General features: G+C 31.7%; 1 protein-coding gene across 5 annotated transcripts in view; it reads right to left on the bottom strand.

Annotated features, from left to right (window-relative positions):
• LOC107440726 (tectonic-like complex member MKS1) overlaps positions 1-25,542 on the bottom strand; it is a 76,907-nt gene that overhangs the window by 20,273 nt on the left and 31,092 nt on the right. Inside the window, exon 1 of one of the 5 annotated variants that reach the window (XM_016053716.5) lies at positions 1,878-1,988. The exons of 2 other annotated variants lie outside the window; for them this stretch is intronic. Coding sequence is in view for 2 of the 3 variants with exons in the window: in XM_087156871.1 (XP_087012997.1) it covers positions 1,004-1,134 (131 nt within the window). In the remaining variant the exon portion in view is untranslated. Of the gene's footprint in view, positions 1-1,003; positions 1,989-25,542 lie in introns of those variants that run through there. 2 more of the 5 variants (XM_071177160.2, XM_087156871.1) reach the window with 2 other exon arrangements.

Here is a 25,542-nt window from a genome sequence, read left to right on the forward strand (position 1 = left end):
AATGTAGTCAAAGTGATATGAAATTGAATTCTGGAATAGTTAAAAAGAACACAATGTTGGGAATTTCATTAATTAGTTTCTCTCAATTTTATTTATATCTATGAGTACCATTCACTTTATTTTATATTCAAGTTCTTGATTTGCTATAAACGTAACAATGAAAATATGTTACGTCCGCATCACCAATTTTTTTAATAATAGTAAAAAGACCAGCAAATTTTTAAAATTATTTCTTACTTCTTACAAAATATTAACTTTCACTTAATTTAAGTTTTTACTAAGTCTAGCTTATACTGCTTATAAAGAAGAATTTTCATAAAAAAGAGAAGTTTTTGCTGCCGAGTTTTAATAATCAATAAAAAAAATTATCAAAATTGCTCAATTTTTTACACCCAATAATTTGTCTTAACTTTATCGAAGCATATTTATGGGTTTAAAAGGTATTTTAACTCAGCTAATAACTATCACGTCAAAAGGAAAGGTTATAAAGATTAAACTGAATTTTAAAAAATCTAAGATCTATTCTAAGTCAAGAAAAATTTACTTCACAAGTAATTTTATTAATTGAGTTGTTAAAACATTATATTTAATTATTATTTAAATTAATATACATATCTTTCAAAAAAGTTTGCTTAAAGCCCCCCCCCCCTCTTTTCTTTCCATCTTAGAGGGAAATTAATTCCCTGGTCAAAATTTATTGATTTTAAAGTTTAAATTAGAATATTGAAACTGCTTTCGAAAATTTCCAATACATATAGCTATGAGAACATTTCTATATCCCTATCTAGACAAAAAAAATCACCATGTCTTGGCGATTTTTGGTCTAATATGAAAGGTATAACTTCAGCCACCCAAAAGCATACCTGTACATGTTTTCTTTTTAATGTACAAATTTAAAATCTATTTGGCACCTTCGTGATTATAATTAGAGAGACTGATTATTATACTGAAATATCCCCCAGGTAATTTACTTTTCAGAAAATAAAAAAAAATATTTGCTCACAATTTTTCAAAATAGTATGATGATTTGATATTTTTCCTGCTTGCATCATCCCCCCTGAGGAAATCTCTGTGGGCACCCTTAAGATTAACTACCAGGGTAAGGGAGAAATCCCAGTATCCTTCAGTTTCCATTGATTTTAGAATTTGGGAAACACTGGTAGAGTAATAATGTTTTTTTTTATTATGTTTAAAACACACTTTTTATTCAATGTCTAAAACATGTGGATAATAAGTGAGGGATATTTCCCTATCATGATCTGTTGCACCACCTACAATCACCAAGGTGCCAAATAGATTTTAAAAAATGTAATGTTCTTTTTCTTTTAAAAAACCTGTAGATGCTTGCTTGGGGGTTTCCATGCGTTATCGCTTTGTGACTCCTTTCTGTGATGTTTTTGTAGATTCTCGCGGGCTGCTACCCGGAAGTTGCCACGACTTGGCAATTATTCTGCCACAGATCACGATATGGAAATCTCCCCATATCCCCAATAAGCGTTTCAAACATAACAAGCATGGATAAAAGTTAAAAAATCCAGTGATATCAAAAAATTTATTTACTAAAGACGTTACTCTATTTTTTATTCAGTATACCTAAATTTCAAATTTTTAATTTTGTCTTTTGTGTGATATATCCCCACAGGAAGATCTTCATTAAGAGCATTCTCCATACTGAAATTATGCAGTCAAAGAAAAACATCTGATGGAATGTGTTACTCCAAACACTAAAGTTCAGTCTCAAAAATACAATAACAAATTTCTACGCATAGTGAGATTTTTATGATATAGAAAACACATATTAGGTAATTCGTATTCAAATTAAAAAATAAAGATTATGCGGGAAATTTTAAAAACACAGCTTAACTTCAATACTCCACCTCGCTAAGACAAATACTACTCAAGCTATTACCATGGCAACAGTATAACGTGTTGCCATCTATGACAATAAAAGTTTTGCAAAATTAGCAATGCTAACACAAAACACACACAAAGAATCGGTGAAATTTCTACTGAAAGTTCTTTGGTGCTTATGCGTCAAGCTTTCAGCAGCTCTGGAGCTCTGGTACCAAATGCTCTCTAGTGGTGCACGATAGATGTAAAACAAAATTCCCGCAGTGGACTGATCATTAAGACACGGATCCCAGCTGATTATCGAAGTCAAGCATTACTGGCTGCGGTCAATGCGTGGGTTGGATATCACTTTGATCAGTCTGTGCAGGACCGGCCCCAGGGTAGGGCGATCCGGGCGGCCGCGCGGAGCGCAATGATCTAGGGGCGCCAAAATGATAGTTGACAAGATTGAGAGGCTGCAGGCGGAATTTATCATTTTATTTCTAAGCACATAATTCAAATAATATAATATATTTAAACATTAAGGCAACATCTAGTTGAATTCAATTCAACATGACAAAACCACTCAACCACCGCCTTTCAAGAAATGACAAGTTTTTCGGCCCGTGGCAAAACGACTGTACAGGAAACAAAAATTTTGAAACCAAGCAAAACAAGATCTAACAGCCCTTTTTAACTGCATATAAAAAGGAAGTAGACTTAAAACAATGCATTATTTGCCACTAGACTTCGGCTGGTGCGAAATAAAATAGTTTGTTTAAATTGTTAGTGCAAAAAAACTTTAAAAAATGGCTTGTGCAAATTGTCCAGTGCGTTTGGCTTCTGTGAAGGTAAGTGTTTTAATTTTTGTTTTCATTTTTAAAAACGAATAAAATCCATCAGACATAAGCTAAAAGAAAGGGTGGGGGTAGATTTCAAAAATTAGAGTTTAGATCAAAACATGGCTTGTGTGGTATCAAATGAAAGATAATTGAGTCTGGAATTGAATAAAATGCATTGTATTTTTTTTAGCCACTGGCGCACAAGGGGGGGGGGAGGATTTCAAAAATTAGAGTTTACATCAAAAAATGTCTTGTGTGATATAAATTTTTTTTTTTGGGGCAGTGGAGGTACCTACAATGAAGGGGGGATTTGGTGTTAATCGTGTGAGCTTAGATGCCCATAAATTGGCAGAGTATTTTTCATTTTGTTTGTTTTAGTTTGTCCTTTGTATTAAAAAAAATTGGATAGTTATATATTACAAATATAAAAATAAAATGTAGGGAGTACACTCTAAAAACAGTACCTCTTATATAAAAGGTACAAGCCAAATGCACCCTTTATTAGAGGCACATAACTAATGTGCCTTTAAAAATGACAGACACCACAAGAATTTAAAGGCGCCAAAGCAAACGCGAGTCAATGCTGCGTGCTGGGACAAACAAGAATCGGAAATATAAACCCCAGAGCATTTTATGTTCCATACAACAGCCATTCGCTAAATTTGGTTGTAAACGATATGGCAAAATCCTCGTTTGAGGCAGCCAACTTCTTCAATATTGTTCAAAAGTTATATACATTTTTTTCTTCCTCTCCTTTTCGTTGGGCAATATTACGGAAATATATTGATACTTACACCCTAAAACCATTGAGTGATACGCGATGGGAAAGTCGGGTCAACTCATTAAAAGCTCTGCGGTTTCAAATTGGTCCAATTCACGATGTTGTACAGCATATATAAAGATTCAGAAATCGATAATATGATCAGAGACGAGGCTAGCGGATTATTAAATAATTTGAAGCAGTTCAAATTTATATGCTCTGTTGTGATCTGGTGCAAAATTTTGAGTCATATTAACCCCATTAGCAAACTTTTGCAAACTGTAAATTTTGATATGTCACAAGCTATTGATATGCTTAGCAACTGCAAACTCTTCTTTGAAAACTAGAGATCAGATGAAACTTTTGAAAGCATCATTTTAGAAGCAACCGAGCTTGCTTCAGAGATTGACGTGGAAGCTTATTTCGAAACCACCACACCACGTCATCGTATCAGAAGCAAAACAAGAAAGTTTTTGTATGAGGGCTCGGATGAACCCGTTCAAGAACTCAAACAGAAATATAAAATATATTTTTTTCACATAGATCAAGCAATAAATGCCTTGGAAACCAGATATAATTTGCTAAATACTCACAGTAATTAATTCAGCTTTTTGTATAATATTTTTGGTCTAAAAGACATTCCCAGAAATAAGCTACTGGCTCATTGCAAAGATTTGGAAGTAGTTTTAACTGATGGAAATTCAAGCGATCTTAACGCCCTGGAACTAGCCGATGAAATAAGCATTGTTTCGTCATTATTAACAAAAAAGGAAACCCCTGTTGAAGTTCTCAAGTTTATCGCTACACTTAAATTCGCACCAAACCTCATCATAGCATTAAGAATCCTACTTACATTGCCAGTCACTGTGGCTATAGGGGAAAGAAGCTTTTCAAAACAAAAAATAATAAAAAATTGTCTCAGAACAATGCAGTCGCAAAATCGTCTCAATGGATATTGGCAATGATAGCTATAGAACACCAAATTAGTGAGAAATTAGACTTGAAATCACTGGTTCGTGAGTTTGCCGAAAGAAAAGTTAGAAAAAGGGCATTTTAATTACTTTGGTTAGTTAGAATTTATTTATAATATGGGATAGTAGTTTAGTTAGCATTACTACACTTTAATTTTTGTTTTTTTTGCCTTAAGTGCTAAATTGCTTATCTTGTTATCTGATGATTGAGTTTTTAATAAAACGTTTTTTTAAATATTTTTTTTCAATGTTTTCTTAACTTTCTGATATGGTCGCATGAGATTTACTTTAAAAAAAAAGGGGGGGGGGTGCAAAATTAAGGTTTTGACCGGAGCACCAAAATGTCTAGGGCCGGCCCTGGTCTGTGAAGTGTTCGAGGGTGTGCGGTATTGATCCGCGTTAAACTGTTCTACCGTAAAGTGTTCGCCTTCACGCTGAGGTCAGGTCGTCGGGCTACCGAAGCGGGGTTCTTCTGCAGAGGATCAAAATTGTGATGGCAGGTCTTCGGATCATCGTCAGAGATGTTTCCCAGACCGGCGTCAATAGCCCATTGTGCAGCTCTAGTGTGACGTGAATGAATTACAACAGTAAAACAATATTACTGCCAGCCGCAATTATCAATTATGTTCAGTATAATGAACTTTTCCTTCGGAAAAATTAATAACGAAGATTTTTCTCATAGAAAACTTTGTTATGTAATTATGAATCATACCGTAAAATTCTCCAACTTTCCTCTCTGTGCTTCCCCCTTTTTTGAGAGGGAAATAGGGGTGATTTGTCGGGGAGAATCGAATTTCTTCCGAAGAGTTAAGTGGGTTAATTTTTTACGTTGAATTGAATGAGACCAATTCCGAGATGATTGGATTTATAGTTTAAAATGTATAATGTTTTTATGTATAAAAAGTATAAATTTGCACTCGTACTTATTAATGCATCTGATACTGCTATCTGATCAAGTGAGACATTGTTTCCCATTAAATCTAATAAGACTATACACGAGTCAACAGTCCGATCATCTCTAAATTGATTTTATTCAATTCAGCATTGTACTTTACATGCTCAGCTACTACCTGGATAACAATGTGCAGTATATACATAAGCACGTGTCAAAAGAAGCACATTTTATACATAAGAGACTCATGCAACTTCTGAACTACTTATTCAATAGACTTGTGCATAGTCTTTTGATTTCGCGTTAGGAATACTTGAGGAACAATGTCTCACTTGCTTAGATAGCAATATTAGATGCATATCAGGTACAAGTAAAAATTTATACTTTTTGTTCATAAAAAAAGCTGTTAGTCTCATAGTCTCGGAATCGATTCAGCAAACGATTCCGAATCGAAAATTCGATTCAGCCTCAAAAAATGCATGGGAGACAACTCCTCACTTGCCAGTTTAGAAAAAATTTCAATTCTCCTCCTCGAATCATTCCCTCAAAAAAGAGGGGAAGAGAAGAGTAGGGAAGTATTTTCCGATATCATTTATATAATAAAGTATTATGTATAACAAAGCTTTTGGTCAAAAAAATGTCTTGGGTATTAATTTTCTGAAGATACAACCGTTTTTCACTATATTTACTGGACTAAATTACGTTTGATTCACTTAAAAACTGCTTAACTTTTATGACTTTCCACTGCAAATTAGTTACGCAGAGCAGAGTTATAAAATTCCATAACTTAAACATGATTCTACAATTATTTTTTTATTATAGATTTTATAAAAAAAGCATGACTCTGTAAGTGTTATTCAATTTTATGTTATAAACAATTTTGCAAGCAATTGCTCAGCAACTTTGTATAACAGTGACGTTCGATCACTTTTTTGGTGATAATGATATATTTTATGCAAAATCATTGTCTTAGAATTTTTTTCGCGTTTGCTTTAAATTACTTTGCGTATGATATAGCGAGTGAATAAAAGAATAAATTAGTGAGGAGCGCGAGGAAGGGAATCGTTGAAAGAACTAGTGAAAAGAACTAGTCGGCCGAATTATTGAATGGTCAAGCCAGTCACTGAATGGTCAAGTCAGTCAATGCACTACTCAGTTTATTAATCAATAAATAAATTACAAACTTATGATAAGCAGTCAATAATATTTATTATTAATAATAATAACCGAAAGAAATGTGTGAATAATTTATAAAGTAAAACATATTTACCACAATATATTTATACAATAAATTTGAACCAAAAATTATTTTAATACTTTTCCAAGGGGGAAAACAATTATTTTAATTGTAAAAAATGAACAGACTAAAGATTTTTTTTTTTCAGATATGGTAATTTAACAATGAATGCCGCGTTTCGTAGTTAAACACAAAGTAAAACCTCACTATTCGAAAGGAGAAAAAAATCGATAATACTATTAATTCCATTATTAATAAACATTATAACATTAATTATGATAATATGAATTATAATAATATTATAATTATTTCATGTATAAGTGCTTCAAATAAAATAATAAAATGTTTCAATATCAAAAAATGAGAAGTTCCTACTTTTCTCATTACGAATCGTATTTTAATTTTCACATTTTTCAGGTTTTTAATAGTTTTTCAAAAAAGAACATGCTATCCACATTCCATATTTTGTGCGTCAAATAGCCATAATCAGTGAAAAAATGTAAGCTAATTGAGTAAATATACCTGGATTCTAGATGAAACGTATTAAGTTTCTTGACATTGTGACTGCGAATCTGCTGTAGTGCTTGAAAAGAGGAAGAAGAAGTATGAAGTAGCCGCCTTGAAGAGTGGTTAGAATAAAAGACTGTGAATAATATTAGATTTCACAAATGTGTAACCTAAAATACCTTCTTATTTAGGTTCTTAAATAATCAATAGAAAAGTGGAGGTATATAAAGTACTCTTTCATCATATGAATTCTTAAATAGATATCACACATTAAGACAGAGTAATGAAGAATGTGAAACCATTTCTGTGAACATCATCTTTTATTTCTTTTCATGTTAAAATTAAATTACCTATGTTAAAACCTATTTTTCACCCCTTTCCTTCCAGGAATTTTCTTTTTTTTACTGTCTTTGAAAAACCCTCCCCCTTATCATTTTAGCAATCAATAATATCCAATCATTTTAAGCTCAAAATAAAGATCCAATCAAAACTAAAGTATTTTAAACCTATCCCAAACTAAAAGAGTAGGAACTAAATGAACCATCCTCTGGTCAAAAGTTTTCCTCAACCTCTTAACTGAGATTTTTCTCAAAGTTGAACAGGAAATAATGAAGTATCGTCCCCAAACAGATGGGAAGTGGGAGCTCAATGACCCATCCTCATTAAGCCCCTCTGGTCAAAGGTTATCCTCAACCTCTTAATTGACAACTTCGATGCACAATTTGCTTGTTTATGTTCTACATGACTTCGTGTCTGTCTTTGTGTTAAGTAAGAAATGTACAGGAAAAGAACATCTTTGAGAAAGAATGTAGAATGCGTCACTTAAGAGAATTGGAACTTGACAAGGCTTGGCTTATTCGAAATAGAATGGAAAGAACAGTTGCTAACGCAAACAATTGTCACGTTTCAACCACCAATCAAGATCGAGATACCCACACTACGTCACTTGCAGTTTTCTCATTGTTGTAAAATCACATCATTCATTTTAATATTTTGTAATAATGAAACCTCCATTTTCATTCTGTGTAGGCGTTCTTCTTGATCTAACCGTAATATGTAACCATGTTGTTAATTTGAAGGTAGGTTTAAATAGAAAACAATATTCCACAGGTACGAACAGCATGCTTGTAGCTCTGTAAAACCACGCAAAAAAAAAAAAAAAAAAAAACGTAACGATGCGAAAAATCTATTTAAAAAAGGGAAAAAAGGAGGGGGAAAATGGCGCAAGTGGGTATAATATGAAAAAAAAACAACTAGTTCGATTTAGTAGGAACAACATATGACGCAATGCTAAACGAATGGAATTTAGTTGCTGTTTATTTAGTTATTGTTATTAGTAGTTGTTGTTATTTGTTTTAGTTGTTGTTGTTTATTTAGTTGTATTTAGTTTCAATAACTTTTCTTTATAGTGCAATAAAATCTGGCGAGCAGCTATTTAAACGATCGAACACTTCGTTTGTTTATTTGTGGCTTGAAGTTAGGCTCGCAGAAAATGCCGTTCATGGGTTAAATTTAGTAGGAACAACACAACCTGTGACGTAGGCTATATTATACCCAAGTATGCCTAGCTGCTTCAAATCATGCGCGCGGGAACGTACAGAATCTAACATAACTATGCGAAATCTTCGTATTGAAAGATGCATTTTGGTGATGACTGATGTAAACCAATAATAATAATAGAATAAAAAGAAAGTTTCGTTAAGTAATCATGATATATTTTTTCTCATAGATTTTCATGATAAAAATAAGCCCTTTGTATAAACTTGGAAAATGTTTCTAAACACTTATGATATAGGAGGAAAGAAAAACAATTTAGCTTTACGTAACAGGTTATTTTGAAAGAAAAAACTGATGCTTAATGTGTTTTTTAAGTGGTTATTAATTTTTAGAATGTTAGAAAAACACTTATAACAAACTGATAGTCTCATAGGTGAAAAATATGCATGCTGTACTTACACTCCTAAGTTCAAGTACAGAGATAATTCTTGCCAAATATTTATAACTTTCCATCTGATTTTATTCTGAAAACATTTTATCTGTGAAGTATAACTTTATTTTCATGTTCTAAATTCAATACCTTCGTAAATATTTTGAATCCTTCGATAATATTTAAAAATATTCCTAAGCAAAATCAGCTAAAATTAGATATTTGATTGCTAAGTTGTTGAAAACGTGAAACTCTCTTGATTTGTATTTACGTTTTGTTATTGTTTTTTATCAGCTCATATTATCAAATATTAAAAAAATAAGTTTATATTTATCCGAATTAAATCAGATTCTAGTTGCATGTTTGACCTACTATTCTATACTTATGACGGGCAGAGCGGTAGGGGCAACTGAAACAGGCATTCGGCCAAAGGGAGCACCCAATCATCCATTAAGGACACCGAAATTTAAAATGTATTATTATTATTTAGTATTATGTAGAGCCCCTGAATTAGACTATTCATAGTCTATACTATAGACCATTGTTTCTCAACGGGGGCGATACCGCCCCCCTGGGGGCGTTGGGAGTACGCTGAGGGGCGGTGAACTTGTTTTGGGCGCTAGGGGGGCGTTGGGCATGTTTTGGGCGGTAGGGGGGCGATGAGCACTTTTGTCATTCAAATTTAATTTTAAAACTTACAAATAAAATTACTAAAGTAAATTTACTTAATAAATAAAATTAATCTAAAATTAATATTAAAGGAAAATTCAGATTAAACTAACAAAATAAATTAAGATTCTTACATCTTTTGTACCACCGATAAAACGAACTTATACGACACCCTTTCTCCGTTCCGAACCAGCACAGCGCAGCTCATGAGTCTGTAGATTTTGCCTCTGATTCATCATAGCTATTTCGCGAATGGCTCTGACTCATTCAAGTCATTTGACGGAAATTGAAGAGCATGAGCTTTCGGTATGAATGTTTGATTTGACTCGTGTTTCTTATGATGATTTTCGTTACCTTCCTTACAGTTTTTTCCCTAGTTTCGATTCAATCTCATTGTTTATTTGGCCAGGTATATGCGCGAATTAGTTCCTTACCATAAATTATTTATTAATTTGGAGAAATAATTGATTTTCTTTCATCGTTTGTACTTTGCTGCCACCAACAATGTTGGTTAACAAAAAGAAGTACCATCAATACCGTGCCACGCACTTGAAGTTCGGATTTGTTCAATCGCTGTTGAACTCTCAACTGCCCATGTGTTTACTTTGTAACAAAGTTTTATCTAATGAGACAATTAAATACTTCAGCTAGCAGGAGCATTTGCAAAAAACTCATCCTGACAAACAAAATAAAGATTTGTCATTTTTCGCGAACATCAAAGACAAGTTTCTGAAAGCACCTTCGGTCTCCGGGTTGCTAGCAATCTCATCACAAAAATGCGACGATGGTTTGATAGCCTCTTATAATATATCAAAATTTATTGCTAATTCTGGGAAGGTTCATACTATCGGATCAGAGCTGATACTGCCGGTTGTCAAGTTTTAGAAACAGTTTTACGCCATCCAGCCACATCCAATGTAATCCGAAATATCCCATTAAGCAACGATACAGTGGGGGTTACGAAATGGTGAGATGGCCGAAGATGTTGAAGCTTCTTTAAGCAAACTTTTGATATCCAACGAATATTTCCTTCAAGTTGAGGAATCAACCTTGCCATTCAATGTAAGCTTTACTGTAGGCGTAGATCCGGTTTGGAAAGGTAGGAAAAAGTAGTCACAAGATACTTTTTGCAAGATGCTTGATTGTAGATACTAAAAGTAAGTCTGTTTTTAATACTGTTCAAGATTATTTTACAGAGAAAAACATTCCTCTTGCGAATATTATGTCGATTGCCACTGATGGAGATCCTGCAATGGTGGGTCGACATCGCCCTTTTGTAAAGGGAAATACCAGATATTTTAGCTGTCTCTGCCTGATTCACCGACAGCATTTAGTGGGAAAAAATATCAGAGACCGTTTGCATCAGTTATTGCAATATGTTATATTTGCTGTGAACAAAATTCGCAGTAATGCTCTCAACGATTGATTATTCATACAACTGTGTATAATGAAGTATTCAATCGTTTGCTACTACACACCGAGATTCTCTGACTTTCCAAAGGCGTCTGTCTCAATAGGGTTTGGAATCTTTTTGACTCTGTGCTTAAGTTTCTCTAAAACAGAGATGTAGCTCTGAGAGACAGATTGCTAGAATTGGCGAAAGACTTTGGCTGATTATATTATTATAATTTAATGGCATAAATTTACAACTTCATGCCGACGAGCTCAATTTGATCCCTATAAAATCAGTCATTTCTGCCTTTCTGAAAAAACTCATTTTGTGGAAGCAGAATTTTGGTTGGAATGAGTTCAGTGAAGCAGGTGAAATTCGCTCTGATGATTCACAAGAATATTGTCAACACCTTGACTCTTTACTCGTGGACTTTTCTGACCGTTTTAAAGATTTTTTGTTCCCTGGAAGTCCCTCAATGGGTTATGAACCTTTTTGTGAATATTGAAACAGCAGAGGTTCAGATTTATGAGGAATTGGTCGAACTTTCAACTAATGAAACTTTGAAGTGATGATCGTCTCACAGAATTTTGTCTCCTCTACCCTGGACTGCGGACTATCGTTAAAAATTTTTTAATGTCTTCCCTTCCTCCTACCTTGTCGAACGTGGATTCAGTGCTGTTACGGATCTTGTCACACAAAAAAGAGAAATCAACTCGAAATTGTGTAACGAGGGGACTAGCGTCGTCACCACACTTAAAGTATTGAACCAAACGTTAAGAAACGAATGTCTCGTTGATACTACTTTTTAGTGTAAAAAAAACTATTTTGGGTGTGTTTTTAATTATCTAATTAAGAATAAATGATTGATTTTAAGCATAGGCTTTTTGTATTTTTTTATTACCGTATTTATTTTAATTAGAACAAATAGACTGCGATTACTTGCCATGAGAAAAGTATCGAGTTAATGTACACATTATTTGTTAAAACCAAACAAATGTAACTCCTAATAAATTGCTTAATGTTGCCTCTTATAATTCAGCACACCTCGCTCCGTCACCATGCTCTAAATAACTGGATTTTCACAACGGGGGGCTTTGAAATGATTTTTGCTCCTTAAGGGGGCGGTAACGTTAAAAAGGTTGAGAATCTATGCTATAGACGCTCCTATACTGATAGTATAGGAGCCTTAGTATTATGTATTATTGTATTATTACGTCACGCATTATTACTTTAACGTAAAAATGTATTATATATTTAAAATGTGTAATTAAACTGCATTTTGTTTTGAAATTAAATTTTTTTGTCGTGTAAATAATTGGCTCAGGCAAATAACTGTGCACTATTATATGATTTTTAGACATATATTAGCGCATTATGATCAGACACTAATATATGATTTTTAAACAAAAGTAATTATGAAATTATAGGTTTTCAAAATTCAAATATTTTTAAGATTCAAGAAAAACCTTAAGAATATTTTTAATAAGTTTGAAGTATTAAATTTTTTGTCATAAAATAATTAACATTTACATTTTTTTATAAGAAAAATATATTATTAAGTAAATGTATTAATATGATGCCGCGATAGCGCGCTTCGTGGGTCGTTGAGCCCATGTCGTGAGTTCGAACCCCACCGGCCGAAGATTCCCCTTGTAGTAAATGGTGATTGGTGCCCGTTGCATTTGTTGGGTCACAAAATTCTCCACGTTCCCATTTTTTATTTTAAATCATACCTCTGAGGGGACTGAATTGAAGATTGATCGTTCTCTGATTCAGGTCAAAATTACTATCTGAGGATGAATGGATGTATGAATGGTTCTTCCCTATAAAGTAGTGATATGTGTGTGGTTGAACTCGCATTCTTGAACATAGATGGCGCCACTGAGAAACAAGAAACGCATCCTCTGCTTTAAAAATTTGCTTGGTTTCACCAAGCAAGCTTGCTAGTATTAGCAAGGGGCATTTGAAACGATATGTATTAATATGTATTTAGATTTTTGTAAATATTCACTTTCCCATTGTTTTTTTTTAATTGAATTAATTTGGCTAGCTTTGCCTTTCTAATAATTACCGTATATCTCGCTGTATAGCTCGATCCGTAGGATAAGTCGACATCTCATTTATGATTACGAGATAAAAAAAACTTCTGGTCTGTCGGGAGTATAAGTCGACTACCGAAAAGATCAAATATGGAAATTTCTAAAATCAATCGTCTTGGAATGAATATGGTTGATAAAAGGAGAATTTTCTTTTTACAAAAACAGCATGTGTCAAATAATAGTAGGCGTATGGCAACATGTGGACTCAAATATGATTTTTATTTTTATTTTTTAAAGAGTGTAGAATGAGGAGGGATTTTTGGGAGACTCAGCAGATGAGAATGAAGAAGAATCCATCGCAGAGTGGGATCCGTGTGATACTGCAATAAGTCGATCTCTTGATTTTTGTAAAATTTTGGGACAGTCACTTATACCCCGGGATATACGGTATATTTCTTTCTTAAAAAGCATCTCATTGAGGAGTTTTTCCAAGTATCATCACACCCTTTGCACGCCACTGAGCGTGAATGTATTGCAGTTATTTATTTATAAGTTTGTTGGGGAGAAGTTGGTTCCCTAAACTAGTAATCAAAATTTCGACATCGAAACGAAGAAAAACTGGATACAAACGATTAAGAAAACTATTATTTTAGTCACCCTAGGTGTAATAGAGTTTCATTCTTTGTAAATAGACTAGGCGTCTAAAGGTTACACGATTTTCCCACTCTTCACACTTCTCCAGTCTCCGTTACTATGGTTTCGGAACATTTTGCTTTTTTCCCCATGGCAATACCTTTAGAAATGGGGATGTACTGGCGTTGGGAAAAAGCAAGGTTTCTGGATAGCATTGAAACGTATAGGGATAGTGGAGAAATCATGTAACTTAGACACGCCCATTTTTAAAAAAAGTATAGGCTATTTCAAGTTAGTGTTCATCATCATTCTTAATAGCACGACAGCCCAGAGTAAGTCAAAGCTTTTCTTTGGAGAGATTTTCTAGTATTTCTCTAGGTGACAATGATCTTCCAGTTCTTAACGCTGAGGATTCTAAAATCTCTCAACTGCGTCTATTCACACATCGCAACTTGGGTCATCATTTTCTTGCGTCTAAGCCAAGGTTCAAATCATCCATTCTAATATGATCATCAGTCCAGTAAAGTCTATTAATCTGGATTATTTACTTTTTTTTTGTTATAATGTCTGGGACCTTAAAACATTTATAAATTTCTGTATTGTATAATCTTCAATAATAATTTTTTTACTACTCCAAGAATAGCCCTTTAAATCTTTTACTCAAATGTATGCAAATGGGCTACTTCATATCTTGTTAATCTCCAAGCCATAAACCTGCTAAAGGTTTTGTATTACACGAATTTAGTTTTTCTTCAAATTAATGGGATACCTGCAAGTGAAGTGACGTAGTGTGGGTATCTCGATCCTGATTGGTTGTTGAAACGAGGCATTTGTTTACGTTATCAACTTTGTTCTTTCCATTCTATTTCGAGTAACCCAAGCCCATCAAGTATCGATTCTCTTACGTGACACATTCTAAAATTTTTTCACCAAGATTTCAATTCTTTCACTATATATTTACATAGAGACTTAACGACTTAACACAAAGACAGGTACGAAGCCATGTGGAATATAAACAAACTAATTATGTATCGAAGTTGCCAGGTACACAAAACAACAATATATCACTGTTACATTAAAATACATAAACAAATAATAAATCTAAGTCAAGTAGAAGTAGACGAGAGAGAATTATATTTCAATTAATTCGACGTGTGTAACTCTCTGTTAATTAACTTATCCTTAATTGACATTCAAACTTATGTAGAGAAACTTAGCTCAACTTTAATACGCCATTTTATTGATAAAGATAAGCTCGCGCTGACGTCATAGGTCGCATGTGTGGGTATGGAATGTCTTCTTCTTCTTGAAGTGCAAGTACCCAATTGTGACTTGAAAAGACTTTTTAAACCCATGAAAGGCTTTATTGGCAGACACAATTCTATTTTTAACTCCAGGTAAAATATTATTTTGACAAGTAGTATCTGATTGTAAGTATTTAAAACTAGGTACAGATTAAAAAATGCTGGTACCTATCGGACGTATCCTGCCTAATATTTCACAACGAAATCATCTGTTTCGATTTCTCTTGGCTTACGTACAGGTTAGTGCTGTCACTTTTTAAATTCTGGAAAAAACATTTAATACAAACACTTTTTGTTTTTCTTCCCTTCCAGAATCTGACGTAAAGCAGATATATGAATGGATTGATAAAGATACAAGTTAACTGTATCTTTATCTAACCTATCAATTTTCTCTCATCAATTGCATTTCATCCTAATCAAGCAGATAAAGACGCTCCAATCCTTTGATGTTACTTTATCTGTATCGAAATTTGTAATCATAACTCAATCTCATTTTTTTATCGCTTTTTTATAATATTGAAACAAATAATGATTCACTAAAATTGCAATCTCGGCAAGGTTGAAAAAGAATTAAGTTTTAACCTGGCAACAGGTGGCAATGCAGCGGTTCCTAATTTTTTTCGAATATGGAACCCTAAATGATTGACCTTTTTTTAACTACCCAGAGACTTAATAAATAAATGAAAACAGTAATTATTATTTTAAAAATACTTAAGTTATGAATGAAAAATTAAATTTTTTCATCGTATCATTTTATCAGTATTATTATGTCAGACAGTTGAATTTACATGTGTGGAGCGGCATCTAGCCTAGTTTATGCATAAACTGAATATAAATATGCTAAAATATGGTTTCCATTGAAACAAAAAGGACTAAAATAAATGTTGAGAATGCCTATCAGAGACAGATATTTATTTCATTGTTGTATTTGGTTATTTTTATTTTATGCGATATACTAGTTCAATTTTTCATAAATAAATGCACTTTTTTTTCATGATTAATTCAACGTATTGTTATTAGAGCTTTTTTTTCAAAATTTTGCTTTTCTTTCTCGTCAAGTATTTTAATTACTAAATAATTTTATAAAAAATAACTGAAATATTAAATAAATAATGGACAATTAATCGGATATAAATTACTATGGAGCTAAGCACCAATGTTCGCTGCCGCTCACCAACACCGATGATTGTTTTGCCATAATTTTTGTTTCTTGGCAGAAAACAGTTTTTCGACAGAAGTAGATTTTATTCATTTAACATATATAAAAAGAATTCTCGTTGCTTACGCTTGAGTTTATAAATATTTAGATTTATTGGTGAACAGAAGTAATTTTTTTAAGTTATCATTTTTCAAAATAACATTTATATTGTTATACCATTATACAAAAGTATATATTGTTGAAACAAATTTGGCCAGCTTACAACCGTAATTTAATATTACGGCGATTTCACACTTTTACGTCAGCATCCGTTCTAGATAGTCAACTGCGCATGCTCGTGTTTGCTTTGGATGCTACGTATCTTTACGTTATATTGGCGTGATTTACGCTACAAAGACAAGCACGTTAAGCTGTTAAATGTTGTTTTCTGTTTAAAGCTACCTTCGAACTAAAAACATGGATATGGAAAGCGAATTTGAAGAACTGTATTGATGAAATTTAGATATGAATCGCGTGACCTTACTAAACATTGGTTCATTCAATAAATAAATAATTTTATTGGTTTTTATTTAACATTATATTAATTGTACTAGATCCGTAAGAAATTTGATAAGTTTTCGCTATTTTAAAATTATAAATTATATTTATTTTAACTATATAATTTAGTTGAAAGAAGTTGAATAATCAATAGAAGTTCAATAATAATATTTTTAAATATTTATAATATTAATAATTAGCTGCCTTTTTTATCGCTGAATTCATCAAAATCTATATTCTATCACATTTTTCTGCTCCCAGAACCGCAGTTTTCCGTAGAGCAAAGCTTCTTGAATCGTCTGCCACAGCTTTAAAGAGATAGTCTACGTCCATTTTAAGTGTTTGTTGTGATTTTATGGTCTAAGTTAAAATGATATTCCACTACGTTAGCGGTTTTAACTTAATATCTTATATCTTTAAACAAAAGATATCTTTCATTAAAATATCTAATTTTCACTTACTTAAGTTTGATATAATTTTTCACGGGCGAATGCGCACTAGAAGTGCGCATGCGCAAATGCTCAAAATCTTACATACGGGAGCGTACGGAAGCTAACGTAAATTTTCGAAGTCTCCCTATTTTCGCTTACCAAACGAGCGGTGCATCATATTGTGCTTGAAGCTAATCGTTAAGTTGTTCTAAATCATTTAACGAAACTCTTTAACTGTAATTATAACAGCATCTTATTTGCACGAAAAATAATCATTGTAAAACGGTTGATAAGATTAGAAACCTTTTTAAATAACTACTTTATCTTAAAATATGAGGGAAAACTAGACCCTACCACGTGATTTTCTGACCAATAAAAATGTACCAACTACAATGGAAAACTGCTACACCATCATTAGATTCTTATATATAGTTAGAAATTGCAGGTTTAGAAAATCATAATTGATTTTTAAAAAAAATTTCGTAACTCTCGGAACCCTAGTGACCCTTCCAAGGAAGCTTAGGGTTCCGCGGAATCCCATTTGGGAATCAAAGTTTTAATGTGTGTTCTATGGTCTAAACGGGGAAATAGAAATGAAAAATAAAATTTTTTAAGTAAATCACAGGAAGAAAAGCATCACTTTGAAAATAGTTGAATGAATTTAAAAACCGATTCGTTCCATATCCGGTTATCCTGTACAAATAAAAAATATTTTTAACTTATGATTTTAAAAAAAAAATCGTATTAAAATGAAAATTTTCATTAATTTTGTTATTGATAACATATATGAATACATTGTTAATTGATACGAGTACATTATATATAATAATACTATTGTAGAGAATAGGAGGCATACAATCAAATAATTTTAAAAATTTGGAAATGCATTTCTCGCGGCCTCTGTGGTTTTCTTGTTCTGTTTTTCGCCAACCGTAAAGTGTTCGACTTCGAGAGCTGGTCGTTGGGTTACCAAAGATGGGGAGCCATCCCCTCCGCAGAGGATCAAAATTGTGATGCCATGTCTCCAGATCATCCTCAGGGATGTTTCCCAGACAGTCGCCAATAGCTCATTGTACAGCTCTAGTGCGACGTAAATAAACAAACTATAACTCGTCTTTTTCCACTCTACTGTAGTTTAGTTTTGTTTCTCACCTTTATTTTTCCATTTTTCGTTGGCAATTTTATGTTTTATATTTCAAATCACTTTTTTTTTAATTCACTCTTGGCAAGTCTTGAAAATTGACGCCTGTTTTTGAGCGCTTGAAAAAATTCAACTGTTATTCCATATTTTTGAAGCGAATGAAGTTTTTTATCAAGAAATCCTTGTATATTAACTATTTTTTTTAACTATGTAACTACATTCGAGGGGATGTTTAATAGCATTATATTCAAACTTAAAAAGGCAAATCGAGTCGATCATTGCCTAAGTGGTGTTTTTACCATACTTTTTTAGCCCGGGATTCTTAATGTGTGTAAAAAAGATAAGTAAATAAAGAAAACATGATTATTTATTTCTATGTTACATATTTTAAATTATGAATTATCGAATGTTCCCTTAGCAACAAGATTTGAATAGTTTATAAACAACGTCTTTTCTCCTCCTATCTCGTCCATCATCGCGTTTTTACGTTACAGAACTTACGTAATCACTTTCTTTTAATTACGTTCTCTTGTTTGATTATTTTTTTAGTGCGTAAATGCTGGCAACATCAAAAGGAAAACAAGAAGGAGCAATAAATAATTGTGCCTTACAGTTTATGTTGTTATTTTGAAACAAGTACGAATAAACTAACATGTTTTTAAAAAACAGTATATTTAGAAGCATTTCTGTACACAATGTATTAAATTAAATAAATTTAAAAACGTGTAAGTTTAATAAAAAAGTAATGTGAAATTAGTTTGAAATTAAAAAATAGTACATAGATGCTTATGATACGCAATACAGAGTGACAAGAAATAACGTGGGCACACATAGTACAAAATTTAAATACATATTACAACAAACTTTCAAATGAATAGAAAAATATAACTACCAATAGCATATTTTCAAATTTTCTTCCAAACCAGCAGTAACTAAGGGATAGAGTGCTCGCCTCGTAAGAAGTTTACACAGGTTCGAACCTCGGTGATGTCTGACTCCCGGCTCGTTCCGACCACACTGCTGACATGAAATATCCCCAATTCATGGTAGAAGGATGATGGGTTAAGATCCCATTGCGGTAAGGAAATTAGTTCCTTTAGAATTTCCCCCATGATGACTTTCTTACCCCAATACTTGTTCTAGGAGTTCCCTTGTCTTCTGGATTGGGTTTAAAATTGCAAGGAATTTCAACATTGATAGTCGTAAACTTAAAATTGTTTTACCTCTTCAACACCGATTATAAAATTAAAATTTTCCAAGTGACCACTTTTGGAGTCAATGAAGAGCTGCAAAATTGCCTCAAACATTTCTACTTTTGGTCCCAACTCACCAACTGATATTTTGTGCCTTTTCTTACCCAAAGATTCTTTTATTTTATCCTAAAATCTTATGCAATGTAGTATATAAACCCTTTTCTCGAAACCTTTTTTAGGCGGAAAAAATAGATTGGATAAGAGTCTGGTGAATAAGGTGGCCTGTATCCTGTTTTTATGTAGCCGAAATCCTGATTATACATCATCTTTTGGTTTCCAAAGAACTTTTGGGTACTTATCGGTAATAAGAACCATGCGTTTTCGACTGCTTTTCAGAATTGTCACCAACAAACATTAGTCCCTATAACCACTAAATGTCAAGTTTAAATATAGCGATATATTGTCAAAAGTAAACGATATTTTGCAATTTAAGTCATTTATATTATTTTAACACATGTGTTAAAATAATGTAAATGACTTAAATTGCAAAATATCGTATATCATATAATATCTTATTTAATAATTATAATTTTGTAAAATCGCAATGATATCGTATTCGATAATTATAGTTGTCGATAATGATCACAACTTTATCGTATTCTGTATGTATAAAAATCGTTAATGAACACGATATTGTCGTGTTTGATGCACCGCAGTGTAATAGCTGTAACTGATGATCTGTGTAAATCAGAATCTGGCAATGTTTCAACTTGTTGATGAACTTGGCTTCATGGTTCCGATAGTCGGTAAGTATTAACATTGAACCGGGATGGCTCAGGGGTTAGTGCGCTTGCCTTCCAATGAGGTGAACCGGGTTTGAATCTCAGCGATAGCTGGTCGATACAAATTCCGCATCCGGCTTACACCGACCACAGTGTTGACGTAAAATATTCTCAGCGGTAGATGGATCATGGGTTAAAGTCCCCTTGCCATCAGGCTAACCGAGGGAGGTTTTTATGGTTTTCCTCTCCGAGTAACGTAAATGCAGGTTATTTCCATTAAAAAGGCAAAATTTCTCCCAATGCTGTATCATGGAGTTCCCTTGTCTTCTGGATTGGGTTCAAAATTACAAGGCTACGAAGTTAAACATTAGTAGTCGTAAATCCAAAATATTGGGTCGGCTGTTCAACGATGATTATAAAACATAAAAAAGTATTAGCATTTGTGGTCAAGAAAGCAGAGCATCTTCCAAAATGGGTTTGAAACACTTTATGGCGAAAATATTTCGTTTTAAAATTTTCCTATGTTATATCTTCACCCTGCAAGTAATAGCTGCGGCCTCCCAATTACACACAGGTTCGAATCTCAGCGATGGCTGGTCGTTTCGATTTATGCTCCCAGCTCGTACCGATCACAAATCCACAGTGATAGACGTGTTGGGGGTTCGAATCCCCTTGACGCCAGTCTACCCATGGGAGGTTTTCGTGGTTTTCCTTCCTATATAACGCAAATGCGTGTTGATTTCATCTAAAAGTCCTCCACGAAGGCTAGTTTGTTCCAATTTTTGATCCAGGAGTTCTCTTATCTTCTAAGTTCGGTTTAAAATTATAAGGCCACGAAGTTGCACATTGATAATAGTCGTAAATCCAAAAATGTGTTAAGCGCCGGTCATATTATAGAAATAAAAAAACAAATATGAAATATATTGAACATTCATGAAGATAATAAACAGAAAATTAAAATTTATTTCTACACGAAATCCGTTCTAAAATAACATGATGATTTTAGAGACTCGATTCGAACTCATCTTATCCCTTCTTCCTATTTCTTCTTGTTATTGTTCATCCAAAAACAATTTCACAAAAAATTACGAAAATTGGGCACTTGCATTTCCAGAAGAAGACCACATATACCCACACATGTGGCCTATGACATCAGCTGATCGTTCATAAGCAAAATGGCGTAGAGTAGTTTCAACCAATCAGGATCGAGATACCCACACTACGTCACTTGCAGGTATTTAGAAGTAGAGCCCCTGAATTAGAGTATACTATAGAGGAGTCTAGTTAGGAATGTCGTTTCGGTGCATTTGATATTTGTTATCAAGATTCTTTTTTTAATCAATGATGTATTCACCCTCGTTAGCAACAACCTTTCAATGCCAAATCGAAAATGAATTGAAATGGATCGAGAAAAAAATGTATTGGTTTTTAAGACTAACGAATATTTAATGAGCCGAAACGACATTACTTTCCGGCCCCCCTAATATTTAGAAGAGATGACTCATGTAGATTGATTTAGACGTCTCTTCACTTACCTATTGGCTAAAAATCTATCGATGATCAATCATTTACAACTAGCAACCAATTGGAATACGTTTTAGTTCAAATTAAAATAGTGTAAACAGCTCTTTACAATTAACCACAATGTTATCGGAATTGATTGAATGATAGTTAATAGTCCAGAATCTGACTTGGATATCTCTATGGTTAATAGCATGCAATTGTCTGTCTAAGTTTATAGCTAAAATGTATTAATAATCAAATATTTTAATTTCTTTGCATTAGTATAAATATTAAAAAATAATAGTGCAGATAATACTTCTTAAAAATATAACAGTTTTATTACTTAACAGTCTACGTATTAGTCACAGTTTTAGTTTTATACATTCTCTGTTTTAAAAATAGAGTAGTTTTTTTCTTTCGAAGTTATGCAAAAGTAGTCCATTTTTTTAGATTGTCTGAAAACCGTAAACTTTGTCCTTGAGTCACTGCATGCATACAGATGTAACACGAAAATGACCTAAATATTAAATGAGAAGACTAGACACAATTTAAGCAAGAATCAGTGAAATATAAGAGGGACATAAAAATAAAAGGACAAGATTTCAAGGTTTCAGTTAGTAAAACAAATTCATTTCCTGAAATAGGAGGGTACTCACTCGTACGTGTAAATTAGTTTAATATATCATTTCTTTTAACAATTATTTTAGTATATATATAAGTATATATATAAAATGTATAGAAAACAAAGAAAGAAATATTTTTAGAGGGGAAAAGATAATTTATTAATAAAATAAAAAAAATTTTAAAATATTTTATAAAAATTTTAAAAAAATTAAAAAGCCGAAAAGCAAAATAAGGAAAAGATATGATCTCGTCGTCAGTTCACCCGCAAAATAGAGTGCTTATTAATATAGTCAAAGCTAAATATATAAATACAGTAGTAATGATGTATTACATTGATATATTCTGATTACATTGATATATTATATTACATCTTTTTCTTATTCTGTTTTCCAGGTTTTTATTTTTTTTTCTAAATGTTTGTTAAATTTTTTTTAAATATTTTTGAAAACTTTTTATTATTAATAACTTTTTTTTCTCCTCAATTACAGAACAGTGAAAAAAAGGGGAAAAGAAAAAAAAAAGAAAAGAAAAATCCGGAAAATAAAATATATAATCTTTTCATCAGCTCACACGATTATATCCGCAAAAAGGAGTGCTTTCTAATATCAATGTAGCCAAAGCAAAATATATCAATGCAATAGTGTGAGGAGCACTCAAAAAAATTTACAAAAAATTTTCAACAAATAAAATAGAACACATTAAGTAAAAATATCACGTAAAAATAGAAAATAAAATATAAAGAAAAAACATAAAACAAAATCTATAAAGCGGGCAGCGAATTCAATAAACTTAGATCAACGGGAAATTTTTCAAGAATGATTTAAAATATTTTCGTAAAGAGATTGCCAGATTACAAAATATGAAAACAGAAGTGCAAATTGAGGTAAAACACAAATAGAGGAGTTTTGTTTTATAGTGCTTTCTTACTGCCGTACTGAAGTGCGTTTGATTTGTTAGTTACCGAGGATGGGCCCGAAAATGGATGTGCGCAAAGTAATATTATACTGGATAATTTAAAGAAGTTGACAATTAATAATTTCAGAAAATTAACTTTTATTTAAGAAAAAAAAATAAAATGGAAAAGAGAAAGATGATATATGTATAAGATTAAAAAAACTTCAACTAATCTTTTTAAATTATTACTTAATTTAAATTCTTCTTCTTAATTTTTTATTCAAAACTAAACACTTTTTCACATTTAATTATTTACTTCCTCTTTTCTTATTCTATATTTATATCTAAGTATGCATGAGTTTTAACATTTTATAGTTTTCCCTTTACTAACTGTGAGAAACGCATTATTCCCTCAACCTATTTAATGGACCAATTGTAATTACTCAGGTTTCCCTTCTTCCATGAGACGTAACCTTTCGGGGTTATTTTGCCTAAACTTTCCCTCATTTTTATTCAGGATTACTTCTTCGATTTTGGGTCACTTGAATGATTGTTCTCTTGCTAATAAATGGCTAAATTAACATTGATGTCCTCTTCCCCAGCATAAATTCTGTTTTTATCTTGCCTCTCGGTAACGGCTTTATAAGTCGGCAGGATGGAACGGTAGGGTCGAAGAGGTTTAAGTGATGAAGACAAGATCTCACCGGGATCTGATGTCAATGCAAACTACTTTACTCGTATTTAAGAGAAACCTTATTCATGGATTAAATCTGACGATGCTCCTAACGAACGATTTCACGTTCATACTTGAAAAATACAAAATTCATGCCGTTGTATTTGGTTTCATCGCAGCTGATTTAAATGAAGGCTCTTCTTCTAATTGGGACTGGAAAGAAATTTGTGCTCCCTTAACTTTGTGACGCGAAGTGTTGTGTGATGAAGCGCCTAAAGATTTTCGTGTTTACACTCAAAAGAAGCAATATTTGTGTTGTGTATCTGACTTCCTCGTTAAGCTTGCTTTTGAATTTTGCTTTGAAATATTAGTTTTTAGAAAGAAAAAAAAATAATGAAAGAAATAATAAAATAATAAAAGAAATAATAAAATAATAAAAGAAATAATAAAGTAATAAAAGAAATAATAAAAGAAATAATAAAATAATAAAATAAAAATAAAATTATAAAATGAATAAAATAATATAGAGAAAAATAAAATAATAAAGATAAAATAATAAAATAATAAGGAGGAAATAATAAAATAATAAAGAGAAAATAATAAAAGAAAAAAAATAATAAGAGAAATAATAAAATAATAAAATAAAAATAAAATTATAAAATGAATAAAATAATATAGAGAAAAATAAAATAATAAAATAAAAATAAAATAATAAAATAAAAATAAAATAATAAAATAAAAATAAAATAATAAAATAAAAATAAAATAATAAAATAAATAAAATAATAAAGAGAAACATAAATAATAAAAAGAAAAAGAAAATAATAAGGAGAAAAATAAAATAATAAAGATAAAATAATAAATATAAAATAATAAAGAGAAAAATAAAATAATAAAGATAAAATAATTAAATAATAAAATATAAAAATAAAATAAAAGAAAGTGCTTTGAAAGAATAAAAAATTCTTGGGAAAAGTGATTTCAAGAAAATTAATTTCGCGTGTGCGCTTTACTTATCTGTGATTACTCTAGTGGTAAAACAAATAATTAAAATTATATTAGTAAATATCCTCACATTCAAAATTCGGAATTGAAAACGGATTGCAATTATTAAAGAGAATGTCTGATTTTGGGGGATGAACGTGATATTAAATTTGACTTATTGTTTTAAATATTTTGAAACTATTTTTACCAGTATTTATTATTATCTGAAAGATAGTATTTATTTTTTAATGGTACTTAAATTGATGATTTTATTTATTTTGATGAGTTCTTTTGCTCCAATTTTAATTTTCGAAATATTTCACGATTATAAAAGTAATTGGTGTTTAAATAACAATAATATTTATTGATTTTAATGAAAAGTTATAAAATTTTTTTCCTCATTATATATTTTTTCTCATATATATTTTCCCTCATAATGTTTTTTTTTTAATATATTGCGCTTATACATATTGTTAAACGAATTTGCTTATTTTTACAATTTGAAAGTATTCTTAAAGTGAAATAATGAAAATATTCATGGAAATGTTAAAGAAAATAAAGTTTTCGGACAAAAATATAAACAAAAATAAAAATATCAAAAAAGTAAACAAAGTAAA

This window comes from Parasteatoda tepidariorum, chromosome 2, assembly GCF_982258835.1.
Source record: "Parasteatoda tepidariorum strain Cologne lab strain chromosome 2, Ptep-v5.0, whole genome shotgun sequence".
NCBI lineage: Eukaryota > Metazoa > Arthropoda > Arachnida > Araneae > Theridiidae > Parasteatoda > Parasteatoda tepidariorum.